The sequence below is a fragment of the Mustela putorius genome, unplaced genomic scaffold (genome assembly GCF_011764305.1).
Source record: "Mustela putorius furo isolate JIRA1106 unplaced genomic scaffold, ASM1176430v1.1 tig00537303_pilon_pilon_pilon, whole genome shotgun sequence".
NCBI lineage: Eukaryota > Metazoa > Chordata > Mammalia > Carnivora > Mustelidae > Mustela > Mustela putorius.
The window spans coordinates 106,097-125,545 of NW_025422441.1; the positions used below are offsets into that span (position 1 = coordinate 106,097).

At 48.8% G+C, this 19,449-nt stretch overlaps 1 protein-coding gene across 5 annotated transcripts; it reads left to right on the plus strand.

Annotated features, from left to right (window-relative positions):
• The first annotated feature begins 1,352 nt into the window (after positions 1-1,352).
• Positions 1,353-17,474, plus strand: ZNF16 (zinc finger protein 16). 5 transcript variants are annotated; one of them, XM_004779371.3, is made up of 3 exons: positions 1,353-1,694; positions 4,388-4,592; positions 15,319-17,474. In XM_004779371.3, exons 2-3 carry the CDS (start codon positions 4,397-4,399, stop codon positions 17,163-17,165), a joined length of 2,043 nt encoding a protein of 680 aa, XP_004779428.1. In that variant the 5' UTR covers positions 1,353-1,694; positions 4,388-4,396; the 3' UTR covers positions 17,166-17,474. The 5 variants fall into 5 exon arrangements, with proteins under 5 accessions (XP_004779428.1, XP_012904833.1, XP_044930193.1 ...); XM_013049379.2 differs by having other exon boundaries at positions 1,353-1,687; XM_045074258.1 differs by lacking the exon at positions 1,353-1,694 and adding an exon at positions 1,721-2,405.
• Positions 17,475-19,449: the final 1,975 nt, after the last annotated feature.

Sequence of the window (19,449 nt, forward strand, 5' to 3'; positions counted from 1 at the left end):
TGGTCTTTTATAGAAAACTGGCCAGGGAGCTTCAAACTTCTTGACGTCACCATGATAGCACCATGACTACTTCTCCTTTGAATGTCTCTTCTCCGGTGATTAGGACAAACCAGGAGGGCTGATTACATCCCTCCCCTCTGCTGTCTTTATGCCTCAGCATTTCGGGAATTTGGGGTGAGGCTGATCACACAGCCCCCCCCCCCATTTCTGCCGACCTAGCCCGCCTGCCCCTTGCTCACCGACACCTAATGTGTTTGGGGCAGAAACTGGTTCTGGTGACTCTGATCAGCGTTAAAGGACAGCTGCCCTGAGAGCCATGCAGCGCCTGCAAACAGTAAAAGTTGAAATTTTCCTTTATTTTATGAATACACTATATATTTTTCTCTGAAAAATATTCAGTGACTTTTATTTATTTCACGCTCTCTACGGGGCCCCACAGGTGTGAGCAGGAAGGGCGTCGCTCCCGCTGCTTCCCGGTCGGCCGTCCTCCAGCCACGCCGGTCATTACCAACAGGTCATGTACACAGCATTTCATAAATTCCAATACTTGGGGTTTTGCCAATTTTTGTTACATATTTCTAACTTTGATAATCTTCCCTGTCGAATGCATCTTAAAACACTTATTCTTGGGGCGCCTGGGGGCTCAGGGGGTTAAGCCGCTGCCCTCGGCTCAGGTCATCATCCCCAGGTCCTGGGATCGAGCCCCGCGTCGGGCTCTGCTCCGCAGGGAGCCTGCCTCCCCCTCTCTCTGCCTGTCTGTCTGTCTGCTGTGATCTCTGTCTGTCCAGTAAATAAATAAAATCTTTAAAACACACACACACACTTATCCTTTTTTTAAAGAGAATCTTTTCTTTACGATTTTTGACTGGTTTCTTGGACAGACACAGGTCGCAAGCAGGCAGACGGGCGGGCCGACGCCTGAGCCCCGCAGCGCCCCAGACGCGCGTGTCCTTCGCGCCCAAGTGCGGGACCCGCTCCGCGCACGTGCCTGAGCCGCCCCCGAAACGCGCGTGATCGCGAGGGAACCCGAGTGTGTCCACCGGTCCGCCGACCCACTTAGCACCGGGGGCTCCGTTCGGCCCCGTGCGCCCTCCTGCCTCCATCAAGCTGCCGCGGGCTCGGATTCCGGGAACTCGGCCCCGCGTCCCACCGCCGCAGCCGACCTCGCTTCCCGCCGCTTCTCACGCCCGCCTCTTCGCGCCCAGGCCGCAGCGCGCTCGGGCCGCCGCTAGAGCGGCGCTAGAGCACCAAGTCGCCGGGCCTCCGCCGCCTAGAGCGGCGCTAGAGCACCAAGTCGCCGGGCCTCCGCCGCCTAGAGCGGCCACGCTGGCCCGGAAGTCGGGGGAGGGATTTCCGGGGCCCGGGTCGGGGCCTCGCCGCGGCGGTCCTGGGCGTTGCGCGCGGCGCGGAGCGGTCCCGGGAGGGGCGGCGCTCGCGAAGGGGAAGCCCGCACGTTGCGTCCGGCGCTGCGGCGGGTCGCCGATGCCCCCGTGGCGGGTGCCGGCCTCTGGCGGTCTAGGCAGGACGTCCCGGGCCGAGGGGCGGGCGCTGCTCGGCCGGGGCGGGGTAGGGGGCCTCGGAGGGCGCCTCCGGAGCGGGCGCGAGGGCCACCGTCGGGACGTGCCCGGGACGGCGGAGCCTGACTCGCCCTGGAGCGCGGCCGCGGGACCGCGGGGCGGCGGGGCAGGTGCGCGGTGAGTGCGGCCTGGCGCCGGCGGCTGGGGTGGAGGAGGGGCCCCGGGACTCGGGGCGAACGGCGGACCGGGCCGGGCTGCGTGCGAGGCGAGCCGGCCGCCCGGCCTGGAGGCCCCGGTGGCCCAGTCCCGTCCAGGTGGCGGCGAGGCTCGCGGGCCGGGGAGGGCTCCTTCCTCCCGCTGCGGGAGGGGCTGAGAGGGGAGCCGCGGCGGTCTTTCCCGGGGCCGGCGGCGGCTGGGGCTGCCGGTCGTCGCTGCTGAGCGCCCGGGCGAGCTCCGAGCCGGAGAATTTGCTCCCAGGCCCGCTGGCCGAGTCCGGTCCCTGAGGTCGTCGTGCTGCCTGTCCGGGGTCGCTGCGGCGCCCGCCCTTGCGCAGGGACCTTGCGTCCCGGAGTCGCAGGGGCTCCGTCGTGAGCTCATCCGCTCGCCAGGGCTCTTTGCTGGGCAGCGGGCCGTACCCGCGGCTTCCAGGGATCGGGATGGGCACGGCGGTGTTGGCGGGCATTCTGTTCCCGCAGCTTCAGCCTGTGCCCTCCCTGGGCGCGATCCCGCGTACACCGGTGAGCCGAACAAGGTGTGAAACGAGCGTAGGTTGCTCTGGAGCTACGTGAGCACCTGGGAAGCGGAGCAGAGAAGCCGGCTGGCAGTGTTTCACCATCAGTCCTTTTTTGCCTTTGAATCTTGAGCATGTCACCCCATTCAGTGACAGCGGTAATAATTTCACGAATTTTAAAATAAAGTGAATGGATATTGTAAATGACAGACTCCCCTTGGGAGAGGGAGAGGGACGGTCCCCCCACAGAAGCAGCATCTGCTCCGGTCCGCTGCTCCGTGGCCGGCGCCTTAGGTCCGTGCTCTCCCTGCTGTGACTCTTGTCTGCGCTGTTCCCCTGAGCACCTGTGTCTGTCCTGGTACAGAAACGTGGCGGGTGCCTCACTGTCCGGCAGCCGTGGCCTCGGATAGTCTGCACCCCAGTGACCCTGCCTCTGAGTACCTTTGCCTCGTGTCCTACCTTTTTAACCAGGCATTGCCCTGGGCCTGGTTAAATGCCCGCCTGCCCCAGGGTGCGGCTCCTCCTGGCTGCCTGTTTCCAGATGGTCTCGGCCTGTCAAAGACCAGTGATTTGCTTGGACCAACCCGTGTGGTTCTTGCGATGATTGCAAAATGCCCTTCAGCAACAACCGCTAGGAAATTTTCCAAAAAATAAAGGTTTAGTACTTACAGGACCTGCAGATTAGCACACCCGGGCCCACACGGTGAGGTTGCTGGTAATGACAGAGAGGTGCACTGGCCTGGATGTCTGCTTTTATTGAGGTCAAGGGCGGAGACCTGCGGTTTCGTAGGCTCCTTTTTTATTGATGAATTTAAAACCTGAGAGTGCAGGGGCATCTGGCAGTTGCTTAAATATCTGACTTCAGACCCAGTTCATGATGTCAGGGTCCTGGGATTGAGCCCTAAGTCAAGCTCCCTGCTCAGCGGTGAGTTTGCTTCTCCCTCTCCCTCTGCCCCTCCCCCACACTGGTGCACTACGCTCTCTTTTCTCAAATGAGTAAGTAAGATACTTTTAAAAAATAAAGTAAAACGTAAGAGTGGAAATTTAAAGCGCAGGAGGAGAAAAATAACAAGTGGCCAGTAATCGGAATCAACCAAGATTTCAGAAACAATGGAGGCTCAGTCAGGGGAGGCGCCCTGGCTTTTTGTCTAGGCCAGTGGCTGGCACTTATTCCATCTTCGAAATGGATGCCTGTTTGCAGCAGGTGCTTCAGCATCAGAGCTTAATTCAGGCACTTGCATTACAAAAAACAGAACAACTGTCTGGGCTTATACTACATCTTACCCAGCAGGCAGGCAGAGTCCACTGTGCACTTCTGCCAGCATTTCCTTACTTGTCTTCTCCACCCTGACGAGACGGAAGGGTGATGAGAACCTGTCAGTGGTGCAGTGTGAGTAAGGAGCCACAGGGTATTGCCACAATAGGGGTGGGCCACTGAGCAGGGCATTTGCAGAGACCAGGCAGTGGGAGGGGTGGGGGAAATCACTAATTTCCTCCGTATGGGGATGCTGTCATGTATCAGTATCATGTATCCCCTCAGAAGGAGCATTTAGAGCTGGAAGTGAGCCCTGGGAATCTTCACAGGACAAGGGTGTTGACGCCTTCCTTAACTGAGGACGCTGGTGTAGGTTCAGAGTGAGCCCTGGTGTACCAACGTGAAGAGAGAGAGAAGGAGGAGCCTGGGAGGGAGCCACTGATGCAGTGGGAAGACAGCTTAGGATGGTGGAGACCTCACTGTGATGCAGCCAGGAGGGCACAACTCAGACACAGTGGTGACGCCATGTGCCCATCTGAAGCAAGGCTGCCCCTGCTGCCCAACTCCTGGAGTTGCTGCTCTGCCTTGAATGGACCTGATGGTCCACCTTCAGGAATGTCAGAAATGAGGGGTGGGCCCACCATGGGTGAGGGCTCTATGGGGCTGTTCTCCTCTCCTGGCAGCCTGGGGCCCTTCTAGGGGTGCCCATAGGCCACTGTGCTCACCCTGCCCTGAGGTCAGCATCTTCCCCCTTCCCTGAGACCTAGCACCAGGTCTGCATCAGGTCTGAGGCTATGGGGATGGAAGAGACCCCTGCCTGGTGGGAGTATGGCTCCCCAGAGCGACCTCTTCTATACACTCACCTGTACCCTTGCTGGTCTCCAGGTCCCAGCCATGCCCAGCCTCAGAGCTCGATCTGAAAAGGCCGAAATGGAGCCCTCAGTTCCTGGACCATCCCCTTGGATCCCTGCAGCCCAGGCCTGTGTGAGTGATGCACCCATTGTGACCCACGCTGGATCGGCGCTCCGTGATCCCCACTGCTTTGGCTACACTGAGCCAGGAACCACCCCCCCTCACCATCAGCAGCCAGGTACTGGGAGCAGGTTCCGCACTGGTTGCCCTTATTCTGGAGGGACTTTGGCCATGTCACCCTCTGTTTTGCCCCAGGAGGCAACCATGTCATGATTAGGGATGGGGTGTCCCATGGACTTGAGGGCCAAGGCTAGAGATCAGAGAGGAATTTGGCCTGGCCCCAGGCTCTCTCGGGGTGTGGGCAGGACACTGTGTTCCCCCACCTGGCATAGAGGGGTGTGACAACCAGGCTGGTGGTAGTCCCCTGCATTTAGGGTACAGCCCTAATTCAGGCCTTGATCCTACTCCCTTCTGGCTGCATTCACACTGCCTTGCCAGTGCCATCCACTTCAGAACTGTAGAGAGGCCTTTCCTGAAGACCCCCCAACTAGCCTGCCTTTTCTGTGGACCCCTTAGCAGTGATAAGGATAGTGACTCAGTGTTAGTTTTCCTTACTGGGATTTGATGGGGGCTGTTTTACAAGGGGACACTCTTCACTACATGGGACCTATGGTCATCCTCAGGACATCTGGGCAGAATACCCCAGTCAGACTCTGTGTCCAGGGAAGGTTGGGCTGATGGTAGTGTTGGTTTGCAAACCTCGTGGACTTCCCAGGTTTAACTTAAACTGGCCTCTGTATATGGAAGGGAAAGACAGACTGAAGAACAAGGCAGGCCACCCAGGCTGGTACGTGACAGTTTAATAAGCAGGGGAACTTCTTGAAGAGGCTCATCGTAGGCGGCTGTGATAGATCCCAGCACCCACCTGCCGCATCGTAAAAGTTGGTATGTGGCCTTACCCAGGGTTAATCACACATGCTGTCTAGAGGGTCACAACATATCATCACTGTCTCGGCGCTGTGTCCTTGGGCACCTGCTGGATGCAGGGAAGGCAAGCAGAATGTACGTTCAAGGACAGGGAAGAGGATGAGGAGCCTCCGGTCACCTGCATCCAGCTCAGGAGTCCACCAGAGGTCACATCCTCTTGATGACCTCCCCCAACAGGCAGAGGTGGTACAAGGCAGTCCTGGGTATGTTGGAGCAGGAGAGTTAGGAGGTGAGAGACGTGGTGAAGTCCTAAGAAGGGGCTCTGAGAGAGAGGCCTGCTGACTGCCCCCAGGCAGAGGCGGAATGTGAACCAAGCGGCTCACAGGACGCTGGGCTGAGAATGGTGAGGGAGGACTGGCCCTATCCCAGTAAAAATGAAAAGAACAACAACAAAAAAACCACCAGGCTGATGGTGACTCCTATTTAAAAAGCCACTGTGGAACGAAATGGTGGAGCACATAGTTCCAAATACCCAGTCCCCCACAAAAACATCAAAAGACAACAAAACAAAAATCAAGCAGAAAGTACCAGCACCACCTTTGTCAAGAATCTAAATCTAGAAAAGAGGTTTGCAACAACCAGGTAAATGGTAAATCAGGAAAAGGCTACTTAAAAGTGGCAGGAAAGCTGTGTGGTGTTTCACCTGCCCTTGCCCCAAACACTCCCTGGCTCAATAGCAGTTAAAGGGAGCGGCCTCTGTTCCCAGTGTGGGGAACACACTGGAATGTATGTATGTCATGGCCCCTGGCTCCAAAGGCAGCAAAGACGTTCTTAACTCAAAAATTACCATTTGTCCTGACCTGTGTGGGGTTGGATAAAGGATTGATGCCAAGTGCTTGTCTGTTTTGCCATACTCAGAACTTGGGGCACAAAAGCCCTGGGTTCAAAAACATTGTAGGGGAACTAAAACCCCACAACTGCCCGGGACATCAGTTAATCGTACAGTCAGCCACCGAAAGCCTAGGACGGAAAGCTGGGGAAGCGAGGCCATTCAAAAGCGTCCTTGTATATCAGGGGATTTAGAAAACTGCATCCATGCCCCAGACAGGATATATGCTCAGAAAAAACCTCTGAAGATCATAACTTCCTGTCTGGCTCATCTCTAAGCCAGGAAAAGCAGGAAGCTACAATAGGTACATATAGTGTTAAAGGAGTACCCCAGCACATACACTGGAGAGGTGTATTACTTTTCTTTTACTGTTAGTATTCAAGGAAATCTCTGTCAAAACACTAGCTGAATACAAGCTAAAGAAAGACCTCAGTGACCCCACGTGACAGAGTAGCTTTAGTTTGCAAAACTTAATTGGAAACTCACTAAATGAACAAATGATTGTAGCATTCAACAATCAATAACAGCAAAGCCTGGAGGAGGAGAGACTGACTTACAGTTACTGCAGTAAATATTTAAATGTCCAGTTTTTAACAAAAAATTACCACGAATACAAAGAAAAAGGAAAATAAGGGCTGGCCCATTCAAAGGGAAAAAATTAATTGGCAGAAAGTGTCCCTAAAAAAGCAGATATTTGACAGACTGTAAACCAACTTTCTTAAATGTGCTCAAAGAGCTAAAAGAAACCAGGAAAACATTGTACAAACAAAATGAGAATATTAAGAGATTTTAAACTTAAACAATTATAAATATATAATTTATACTATATAATTACAGATTTGAACTAGAACAGGGCTCCTGGGTGGCTCAGTTGACTAACCGTCTGCCGTCAGCTCGGGCCATGATCTTGGGGTCCTGGGATCGAGTCCCACATCAGGCTCCCTGCTCAGTGGGGGGGTGTCTTTCTCCCTCTCCCTTCCTCACCCCCAACTTGTGCTTTCTCTCTTTCTCAGCTAATAAAATCTTTTTTTTTAAAAGAACTATATGCAAATTCTAGAGTTGAAAGGTGTAATAATTGTAATGAATTCACTAGAGGGATACAACAGCTGCTTTGAGCAGGCATATTTGAAGATAGAACAATTGAAATTATTCTGTCTCAGAAGCAGGAAGAATAAAGGTTAAAGAAAAGTGAACAGGGTTTAACAGACCTGTGGGATAGCATCACTCAAACCAAGATATACAGAAGAGAGAGAGAGAGAAAGAGGTAGAAAGAATATTTGAAGAAACAATGGCCCAAACATCTTAAATTTGATAAAAAGACATGTATCTATACTCTACACAAAAAGCTTAACTCCAACTAGAATAAATTCAAAGAGATTCACATCAAGACTCATTATAATCAAATTGTCAAAGACAGACTCTCGAAAACAAAAAGAAGCACCCCATCTCATATAAGGGTCCTGAATTAGATTAGCAGCCAGTTTCTCATCAGAACCCATGGAGTCCAGAAGGCAGTGGGATGACAGAGTGCTGTGAGAGAAAAAACTGTCAGCCAAGGATTCTTTATTTGGCAAAATTACCCGTCAAAATGATGTTCCCAGATATTTTGAGATAAATAAAAGCTCAGGATTTTTTTTTTAAGATTTTTTTTTATTTGACAGAGAGGGAGAACATGTGCACAAGCAGGGTGGGGGCAGAGGGAGAGGGAGAAGCAGACTCCCTGCTGAACAGGGAGCCTGAGATCATGACCTTAGGCAGAGGAAGATGATTAACTGACTGATCCACCCAGGTGCCCCTAAGGACATTTATTACCACTCTTTCCATTTATTACCATTATTACTGCCCTTTTTAGAAATGCTAAAGTCCTGCAGGTTAAGATGAAGGGACACTAGGTAGGAACTGAAAGCCATATAAACGAATAAAAGTCTCTAGTAACGGGCAACTGCATTGTTAACTGTGAAAGCTAGTAATACTGTGTTTTTGGTTTATAACTCCGCTTTTTATTTCCTAAATGATTTAAAAGACAAATTCATAAAAATAATTAAAAATTATGTCATAACATATGAAGATACATTTGTGACAACATGAAGTGGGGAACAGAGGTGTGTGAGAGCAATATTTTTTTATGCTGTTTTGGCTAAGTTGTTATCAGTTCAAACTCGATGGTTTCATTCTGTGGTTGTAATGTATAGCGTGGTGACTGGAGCTAACAATACTATACTATATGTTTGAAAATTGCTAAGAAAGTAGAACTTAAAAGTTCCTACCATCAAAAGAAGGGGGTATCTTGCTGATTGAGTTGTTAGAACATACCACTCTTGGTCTTGGGGTCATGAGTTGAGCTCCATGTTGGGTGTAGACATTACTGGAAAAAAAAAGAAAAGACTATATAAGGTGATGAGTGTGTTAACTAACCTTATGATGGTAATCATTTCACAATGTATATTGTTTTAGGGTATTAGGATGTTAATTGTAATCCCCATTATATTTTAAGAAAATATCTTTAAAATATCCATGAAAGGAAGAAAGAAGAAAATTAAGATGGTACACTACAAAAAAAAATAACATAAAAGAAGACATTATTAAAGTAAATGAGGGGGGCACCTGGGTGGCTCAGTGGGTTGAGCCTCTGCCTTCGGCTCAGGTCATGATCCCAGGGTCCTGGGATCAAGCCCCACATTGGGCTCTCTGCTTGGCAGGGAGCCTGCTTCCCCCTCTATCTCTGCCTGCCTTTCTGCCTGCTTGTGATCTCTCTCTGTCAAATAAATAAATAAATAAAGTCTTTAAAAAAAAAAAAAGTAAATGAGGGACAAAAATGGTAAAAGATACCAAAAACTAGTAGCAAAATGAAGTAAATCCTTCCTTACCAATAATTAATTATAAAAGGTTTAAACTCTCTAAAGGCAGACATTAACACAGTGGGTAAAAAAGCACAGTCCAACTATATACTGTCTCCAGAGGCTTACTTTAGATCCAAAGACACAAATAAGTTTAAAAGTAAAAGGTGATAAAATATACCACCTGCAAATAAATAGTAACCAAAAGAGCTGGGGCGACTCTACTGTAACACCAGAAAAAATAAATGAGGTAAAAACTGTAATGAGAAAAGAAGTACATTATGTGTGGGTAAAAGAATTCAGCAAGAGGGTATAAGCTACAAACATCTACATGCCAAAAGAGAACCCCAAAATATATGGAACACTGGGGTACCTGGGTGGCTCAGTGGGTTCAGCTTCTGCCTTCGGCTCAGGTCATGATCCCAGGGTCCTGGGATCGAGCCCCACATCAGGCGCTCTGCTCTGCAGGGAGCCTGCTTCCCCCTCTCTCTCTGCCTGCCTCTCTGCCTACTTGTGATCTCTATCTGTCAAATGAATAAATCTTAAAAAAAAAAAAAAAAAAGACAAAGTATTGTACCCCATAGATGTAACCCAGGAATACCAAGGTAGTTCAAGGTATCAACCAATCTGTGTCATTTACCATATAATAGAATGAAGGAGGAAAATGATAATCATCTCAATTGATGCAGAAAAGTATTTGACAAAATCAAACACCCTTTGTGATTTAAAAAAAGAGAGAAAGAAAAACATGGAAAACTCAAGGGAACCTCCTTAACATAATAAAGGGCATTCATAAAGAACCCACAGCTAGCATTATACACAATAGTGAAAGATTAAAGTCTTTTCCTCTAGCGATGAGGAAAGTATGCCCGTCTTACTACTGCTATCCAACACTGCACTGGAAGTTTAACCAGAGCACTCAGGAAAGAAGAAGAAATAAGACATTCAAAGTGAGAAGGAAGATGGAAAACAATCTCTGTTTGCATAAGACGTGATCCCATATATAGAATATCCAGTAGAATCCACTAAAAAGGTATAAGAAGTAATAAATGAATTCAGCCAAGTTTCAGGGTACAAGTCAAGACACAAAATCAATTGTTTCTATATACCACAATGACCAATCTGAAAAGGAAATTAAGAAAACTTCATTTAAATATCATCAAAGGGGAAAATAGGGGCACCTGGGTGGCTCAGTTGGTTAGGCGTCTGCCTTCGGCTGAGGTCATGATCTCAGGGTCCTAGGACCAAGCCCCAAGTCAGCCTCCCTCATCAGCGGGATGTCTGCTGCTCCCTTTCCCTCTGTCCCACCCCCATATCTCCTCTCATTCTCTCTCAAATAAATAAAATCTTTTTAAAAAGAAAAAACCTACAAATAAATTTAACCAAGGAAGTGAAATACTTGTTTCCTGAGAATTGCAAAGCCTTGATAAAAGAAATTAACAAATACATAAATAGACATTGAGTCCATGGACTGAACTTAATTGGGTTACAGTATCTGTGCTATCCAGAGCAATCTGCAAATTCAATACAAACCATATCAAAATTCCAACAGCTTTTTTTGCAGGAATTGAAAAGCCCTCAGATTTATACAGAATTACAAAAGGCCCCAAACAGTTAAAGCTTGAAAAGAAAAAACAAGAGAACTCATACTCACCAGTTTCAGAAATTACTACAAAGTTTTAATAATCAAAACAATTTGGTGCTGACATAAAGCTGTACACACAGATCAATGGAATAGAATTGAGAGTCTAGAAATAAACCCAGACATCTGTGACAAATTGATCTGAAAATTGAAGTCAAGACTATTCAGCAGGAAAAGATAATTTTTCAACAGGTGATGCTGGGACAAGTGGATATCCACATGCAAAAGAATAAACTGGGACCCCTACTTCACACCATATACAGAAAACAATTCAGAATGACCCAACAACCTAAATAAAGAGCTGAAATCATAAAAGTCTTACAACAGGGATAAATTTTCATAACATTGGGTTTGGCAGTGGATTCTTAGTTCTGACACCAAAAGCATTAGGAATAAGAGGAAAAAATAGGTAAGATGGACTTTATCACAGTTAAAAACTTTTGGGTATCAAAGGACTTTATCAAGAAAGTAAAAAGACATCCTACAAAATGGGAAAAAGCCTTAGCAAATTGTATTTCTGGTAAGAGTCTAGCATTCAGAATATATAAAGAACCCTTAAAAACCAACAATAAAAAGACAACCCAATTTAAGATGGCCAGAGGACTTAAATAAATGCTTTTTGAGGGCGCCTGGGTGGCTCAGTGGGTTAAGCCGCTGCCTTCGGCTCAGGTCTTGATCTCAGGGTCCTGGGATCGAGTCCCGCATCGGGCTCTCTGCTCAGCAGAGAGCCTGCTTCCTCCTCTCTCTCTCTGCCTGCCTCTCCACCTACTTGTGATCTCTGTCTGTCAAATAAGTTAAATAAATAAATAAATAAAATCTTTTAAAATATGCTTTTTGAAAGAAAATATGCAAATGGCCAACAAGTACATGAAAAGATGCTTAAATTCATTAGTCATTTGAGAAATGCAAATCAAAACCACAAGGAGATAACCACACCCACTGAAGTGGCTGTAATGCTTCAGTATGTCACAAGTGTTGTCAAGGGTGTAGACAAATTGAAACTCTCATACATTGCTGGTGGGAATGTGAAGTGGTCCAGCCACTGTGTAATAAAATTTGGCCATTCCTCAAAAGTTTAAACATACCATTGCCATAGGACCCAGCAGTGCTAGATAAGTATGTGAAGAGTTGAAGACAGATACTCAAACATGGACCTATACATCGTGATCATAAAAGCACTACTCACAGTGCCAAAAGAAAACAGCCTAGATGTCCATCAGTGGAAAATACAGTATATCCATACAATGGAATATTACTCAGACCAAAAAAAGGGGGAGCATGAAGCGGTGATAGATGCTACAATGTGGCTGAACTTGGAAAAACATTAGTGAAAGTGAAAGAACCACACCTAAAAGTTCCATGTGATATGATTCCGTTTATATGAGATATCAGGAATAGATATATGGAGAGTGCAGATTGCCAAGAGTCCAGGAGGAGAGATGCAAACTGATGAGTTAAGAGGCTAGTTTGCAGTGATGGCACTGTTTTGGAATTAGATAGAGGTGTCATGGCACAACATTGTGAATGTAGTAAATGCCACTTCAATGCTTTAAACAATTTTGTTTGTAAATCTTGCCTCTGTAAATAAAGTAAGTGTAAACCCACTCAGGAGACAGAAGACTAGTGGGGCCTCCACCTGAGCTTGTGCTGACACTTGGGCCTCGGTGCTGCGGGTGGCTGGGTTAGGTGCCAGGTCAGATGACTGCTGTGCCTCCCGAAGCAGCCAGTGCACCACAGGCCCGCGTGGCACTCCCATGAGCATGGCTTTGCCCTGGGTTCTTACCTAAACTGTTTCCCATAAACCCAGAAGCCATTAATCATAAAGGTCTGCAGTGACTGCTTTCTCTCAGGAAATACTAAGGGATTTGTTGTGTTCTAGATGGACTCAGAATTCTCTCTCTTTTCTGCAGTGGGGACCAGTCATGGGGGCAGTGAGGATGGTGCAAGAAGCTCCATTTGTTTTCAAATCTTTCTTTGCCCTTAAACCCAGTTTTTGCTGTTTTAAAAGATTTTATTTTTAAGTAATCTCTGCACCAACATGGGCAACATGGAGCCCAAATCTACAACCCCAGGATCAAGAGTCACATGCTCCACTGACGGAGCCAGCCAGGCACCTCCCATTAAACCCAACTGTGTGTGTGTGTGTGTGTGTGTGTGTGAGAGAGAGAGAAGGGAAACCACATTTCCAATTTTACATTTCCTTTCAAAAGAGAAACTTTCATCATTGTTCCAACGGTTGTAAAGTTGCAGAGAACTACATCATATTTAATAAATCTAAAGTGACCTCTCACCATCCTCACCCACAGGTTCCAGGTCAGCAGTGGCGTGGGGCTGAAAACCAGTCATTGCCACCATCTCCTGAGCCACACTAGTGATTTTATTTTAGGGTCAGCAGACTGTGGCCCACAGGCCAGATCCAGCTAACCAGGGATTGGTGGGGGGGTTTTGTTGGTTTTTTGTTTAACGGCCTGCAAACAAAGAATGGTTTGAGGCTTTTCCAGGGTTGTAACAAAGCAGACCATATAACCAATACCATACAGCCACAAAGCCTAAAATGGGTACCCTGTGACCAATTATGGGAACACTCCATTGACTCCTATGTGTTATTCCCTTCTGGCCCCTACTCCATATCCAGCCAGAGGCAGGTGCGAGGATCCCTGGGTCAGTTGCTGCGGGCTCTGGGGGGCATGGTGGTCTTTGGACCAACCTGTGCAGACCGTTGTTTCCCTTAGCAACCTCCCTGTCCCTGCAGCCCTCAGTGAGCCCTCCCCCCATTACTCCTAGGAGCCTAGCCTTATGTGGACATTTCCTAGACACCCCCAGGCCCAGGGCTTCTGAGCTGGGGAGCTCTGAGACTCAGAAGAACATGGTCAGCCCGTGTGCAGCACGTGATGATAGGCCTGTCTGAGGGTCAGCAGAAGGGTAAAGCACAGCACCTGTGTGGCTGAATTCATGAGAGAGTCTGACACAAACTCCATGCAGGGGGCACGGAGTGTGCAGGGGCTTCCAGATGTGTGGGCATGGCAGGCAGACAGGCTGAGTGTGTAACCAGGCCAGGTCTGCATTGAGGTCATTCTGGTGGCTCCAGAGGGAGTAGAAGTGTCCAGATGAGGCAGGGACACAGAATGCTGTTAGATCCTAGACCTTCCAGATGGGACGATGCAGTGTCAGCCTGAACTGAGGGGCCATTCAGAGGGCAGTGAGCCCAACGAAGTATGGGGAAGGGTGTCCACCCACCTACTCAGCACCACTGACTGTGGCCAGATGAGGGGTCGCTCCAGTCCCGGGATATGGGGCCCTGTCAGGGAGCGATCAGGGAGCCCTGTACAGAAGTAGTGGAGGGGCAATGATCAGAGATTGTCTCCAGTGAATCATGTTTGCACAGACACCGCACAGAAGTGAAGGAGGAGGTGGTGCAGTCACTTCAGCATCCGACTCTTAATTGTGGCTCGGATCATGGTCCAGCTCCATGCAGAGTCTGCTTAAGTTTCTCCCTCTCCCCCTTCCTCATGCTCATTCTCTCTCTTTCTCTCTAAAATGAACAAATCTTTAAAAAAAAAAAAAAAGTGAAGGAGCATGAGAACCATCTGGGGAGTGCTCCGAGCACGGCAGATCCTAAGGTGAATGTATCCATCCTGCTCCGGGAACAAGAGCAGCAGTGAGGGTGAGTTAAGAAAGGGCCTGGGAGAATGTTGGAGTGCTCTGATGTTACGGGGATGTCTGTGGGCAGCAGGGGAGGGTGGAAGGCCAGGTAAGCTAGTCAACATCCAGGCAGGAAAAGACAGCCACAGAGTGGTCCGGGTGTTTGATTGAAACAGAGACTTAAGATCTGCGCTCAGCTGGGTGATCCAGGGGAGTGAGGGTTTCCTTGTTCCTTCAGATGTGAGGGAGAGAAGAAGGGAGGTGACAGAGCCCTTGTGATGGCTGAGGAACCTTGTGCACATTTCTGCCACCAGAATGGTGGGCACGGCAGCTTTACCATTGTAAAGTTGCACAAAGTTGTCCAGCTACGACTGTCAGAATTGCAGGTTTGGTAGGACAGTGCACAGTCTCTGAAGCCGCCTCTGTTGAACAGGACAGAATCTGGTGTTTTAGGTAAGTCCCCACTGCCATGCAATCAGAAGTACCCTGCTTCTCTGAAAGGAACAGTCCCTTTCTGCACCTGCCAGCAGAGAGCGCACCTGTCCCTACTGGTGACTCCTGAAGCAAGGTCTGAATGCTGTTAGTTGGTGCTAAAAAAAATACCGGCCCAAGAAACACTGTGGGAAAGACAAAAGAGTTACAGTGAGTAACAGTATAGCATGAGGTGTAGACTTGCTGATGATCTGCAGTGGGAGAGGGAGACAGAGATGCCCCGTTGAGGGGCATCTGGAGTTGTACTTAAAGCAGTAGGGAGCTGCAGGTGATTTCCTGAGATGTGGGTCATGGGGGTGAGCGTCAGTCTTGTAGGTTGAAGGGCCCTGCTGCCTCATCCCCTCAGAGCCGTCCCAGCCCCCTCTCTCGTCCCCTTGAGAGATTTGGGACTGCCACTCCCAGTGGGTCACACATTCCCGGATGTGTCATCAGTATTTTCCTGTTCCCCTCCAAGTGGCTTTGTTTGTCATTTCAGATTGGGACACCAGCACTAAGGGCAAGGAATTTCTTCAGAAGAAAGAAGTTTCTGAGGATTTGGAATCACAAGTGGAAATATCAGAAAACTATACCAGTGATTTTTCCCAGGCGCCTGAGCTTGGAGAATTCTGTGATGATGTAATGGAGGGAGATTGGGGAATTCCTGACAGGGAGAGACAGGTGCAGTCACTCTACCATGAGGGAGGCTTCACACCAGTGGCAGTGCTCCTTAGGAGCCCCTTAGAAAAAGAGCTGGGCTGTGATGACTTTGTAAGAAGCCTCAGTCTGAGCCCAAACCCAACAGTGTCTCAGGGAATTCCTACAGAAGAGACGCCACATCTGTATGACATGTGTGGCCACAGCTTCCAGCACAGTATGGACTTAAGTAGCCATGAGGGCCTTCACATAGCCGAAAGCCCACTCATTTGCAGTGATTGTGGGAAAACCTTCAGGGGAAACCCTGATCTTATTCAGCATCAGATAACCCATACTGGACAGAAATCCTTCATATGCAGTGAATGTGGAAAATCCTTCAGCCAGAACTCATTTCTTAAAAATCATCAAAGGTCTCATGTGAGTGAAAAACCCTATCAGTGCAGTGAGTGCAGGAAAACCTTCAGTGTGCACTCACACCTCATTAGGCATCAGATTAACCACAGTGGAGAGAAGCCTTATGTATGCAGTGATTGTGGAAAAGGCTTCAGCCAGAACTCAAGCCTTCAAAAGCACCAGAAGTCTCACATGAGTGAGAAGCCCTATGAATGCAGTGAGTGTGGGAAGGCTTTTCGGCGGAGCTCAAACCTCATCCAGCATCAAAGAATTCATTCTGGAGAGAAGCCGTACGTGTGCAACGAATGCGGGAAGGCCTTTAGGCGGAGCTCAAATCTCATTAAGCACCACAGGATTCACACAGGTGAGAAACCTTTTCAGTGTAATGAGTGTGGGAAAGCATTCAGCCAGAGCTCACACCTGAGGAAGCATCAGAGGGTTCACACTGGAGAGAGACCTTATGAGTGTAGTGAGTGTGGCAAACCATTCAGCCGGGTTTCCAACCTCATTAAGCATCACAGGGTTCACACTGGAGAGAAACCTTATAAGTGCAGTGAGTGCGGGAAGGCCTTCAGTCAGAGTTCAAGCCTCATTCAGCATCGGAGAATTCACACTGGAGAAAAGCCTCATGTATGTAATGTGTGTGGAAAAGCCTTTAGTTACAGCTCGGTGCTCAGAAAGCACCAGATAATCCACACAGGGGAGAAGCCGTACGAATGTAGCATCTGTGGGAAGGCCTTCAGTCACAGCTCAGCCCTCATTCAGCATCAGGGTGTACACACGGGTGACAAGCCCTATGAGTGTCGCGAATGTGGAAAAACATTTGGCCGGAGCTCCAACCTCATCCTTCACCAGCGAGTTCACACTGGAGAGAAACCCTACGAATGTACCGAATGTGGAAAAACCTTCAGCCAGAGTTCAACTCTGATTCAGCATCAGAGAATCCATAATGGATTGAAACCCCATGAATGTAACCAGTGTGGTAAAGCCTTCAACCGAAGCTCAAACCTCATACACCACCAGAAAGTTCACACTGGAGAGAAGCCATACACGTGTGTCGAATGTGGTAAGGGCTTCAGCCAGAGTTCACACCTTATTCAGCATCAGATAATCCACACTGGTGAAAGGCCATATAAGTGCAGTGAGTGTGGGAAGGCCTTCAGTCAGCGTTCAGTTCTGATCCAGCACCAGAGGATCCACACTGGTGTGAAGCCCTATGACTGCTCTGCTTGTGGGAAAGCATTCAGCCAGCGGTCCAAGTTGGTCAAACACCAGCTGATCCACACCAGGGAATGAAACAGCTCCATTCCCAACTCCTCTGCCCATGTCCCAGCTTCACCCTCCCCCCAGACTTGAAGCCAGGTGCACTTGCTGTCCTCTACCCCCACATCCCACTGTCCACAAAGCCCAGACCCTCCTTCCCCTGCCAGCACTCCTGCTTCCTGTGACCTCTTGTTTCTTGTTTGTTTTGCTTGTACATTTTGTTATCAGACTGCCACAATTGTTAGGAGGGGAAAGGTGATAGAAGCGTCATATTCACAAATAGAGTTTATTACTATAATCAAACAGAACCAAAAAAGTAAACTAACGTTTGGTTTTAAATAACATAGGAATGCTTTTCTTTGGTAATTAGAGTAAACTCTTTGTCTATGGTTATAATTGATAGTCTTCTTACATAAAATCAGGTCAAGAGTTTCTCTGCTCTGACTACAGTCATCCTCCCCCAGAAGTGGTGTGCAGTCATTACAAGTTCCTCACCCTTTCTTGTCCCTCCTGTGCAGTCACTAGATGCAAGATTCCTTCTGCCTTTCCTTTGTGCAGGATCTGAGGTCATGCTTTCTTACAGTCAAACTCAGGGCTGCGGTGCAGTTATGCAAGCAGCTGTTTACCACCCTCTGTCCCTGTGCCTTATGATCCTGGCCATTGGCCCCACAGAGCCCTGCCCTCTCCATGTCCTTCCTATTCTCACAAGCTCCCAGGCTCAGTTTTCTCCCATTCCCCCTCATCTCCAGTTATGGAGCACCTGTGTCTGCCCCTAGTAGGTGGGGACTGACCTCTCCTTAGTCCCCAAAGCTATGCCCTTCTCAGTGATCAGTGGGAGTTGTCCCAGAAGCAAAACATCTGCCACCAGAGAGGACCTTGATGCCAGCCAGACCATCCCAACTTGGAGGTATCCAAGGGTAGGTGGACAGAGAGGCACCTCCTGTGTTTTTCCAGGAGGAAAGGCATAACAGACAGATGTAGTCAGGTTTGCAGTTAGGGTAGGAAGGTAGGGGCTTGGCTTTTGTGCTTTCAAGAAAGTAGAGGCAGAGCCATCAGTTGCAAATGAGGGAGAGATTTGAAGAGGGAAGTGTGGGAGAGTTGGTTCAAGGGTGCACAGGTCAGGCTTGGGCTACAATGGGCTGCCTACCCTTAGAAGCCGTCAGAGGAGTGCATCACTGCTCATCTCCTCCCCTCCACTTCAGCCCCACCTTCCCAAGGAAACACCCTAGACAAGAAGTGCCACATTTGCAGTTTTACTGACACCGTTCCTCTGCTAACCCGCCAAGTCACTTGCTCATCTTTCCACCCCATGGAGACCTCCATCTGTTCACCCTCATGCTTCCTCATGCTCAGGAAACCCTCTCTGGCTTCACTTTCCCCCTTGTCCAGCCTGGACTCCATCCTTTTTTCCAGTAAATACATGGGGGATGCTTACTACATGCCGTTTGCTGGGGACATGGGAAACCAGACAGAAAAATGCCTGTCCTTGAAGACTTCACATTCCAGTGGGTAGAGAAAATGCCTGGATGATTATGATTATCATGAGGCGAAAGGAAAGCAGGAAATGGGGTCTGGGTGTTTTGAGGGGTTCTGCTTTAAATAGCTGACCAAGATAACTTGAAGCAAATGAGAGAAGGGCCAGTGAAGATGGTGGGTGGGGTGTGACTGCAAGAATAGCTGATCTTGTTGGGAAGCCAGAATTGGGTGGTAAATTAGGAATTCGCAGATGTGACCTCCTGAAGAAGGCACAAGCCACCAGGTAGCTCCCTCAGCATCCAAGCTCCCACTTTGGGAAAATGAAAACCCTGGGGTCTTTGTCATTGAAGACACAGTCTCAGTACAGTCACATGAAGAAATTAAATTCGCAAGATTTATTACACGCAGATCCCGGAAGCAAGGGGGCACAACGACCCAGGAGAAGTGCAGTCCACGATCCCAGGTCATGGTGGTGCTTAGGGTGGAAATCACTAACTAAAGTTGCAATCCCGGTGTCCACACTCTGGGTGTGTGTAGGGTTAGCATACAGTAAAATGGGCAGGAACTGGGAAAAACAAGAATTTACCTCATCATGCCTGTACAGAGGCCCTGAGCAGAAGCAGGCCTAGAGTGTTCAAGAATCGAAACAGGTCAGTATGGCTAGGAGCTGGGTGAGCAGAGGGAGAAGCAGATGGTGTGGGAGGTAATGGGCCCTAACACGAAAGGCCTTATGGCCATGACAAGGACTTTGGCTTTTATGCTGGGTGAAATGGGAGATGCTGAAGGCTTTTGGCGACATTTTTAACAAGGTCATTGCTGTGTGAAGAGGCTCTAGTGGCAA

What these genes read in the sequence shown, in the direction of transcription:
- ZNF16 (XM_045074258.1), top strand. Translation starts at nt 2,382, where the DNA reads ATGTCACCCCATTCAGTGACAGCG. An exon ending in CACCCCATTCAGTGACAGCG is followed by an intron (nt 2,406 to 4,387) that starts GTAATAATTTCA and finishes GCTGGTCTCCAG; the next exon opens with GTCCCAGCCATGCCCAGCCT. An exon ending in CCCTCACCATCAGCAGCCAG is followed by an intron (nt 4,593 to 15,318) that starts GTACTGGGAGCA and finishes TTGTCATTTCAG; the next exon opens with ATTGGGACACCAGCACTAAG.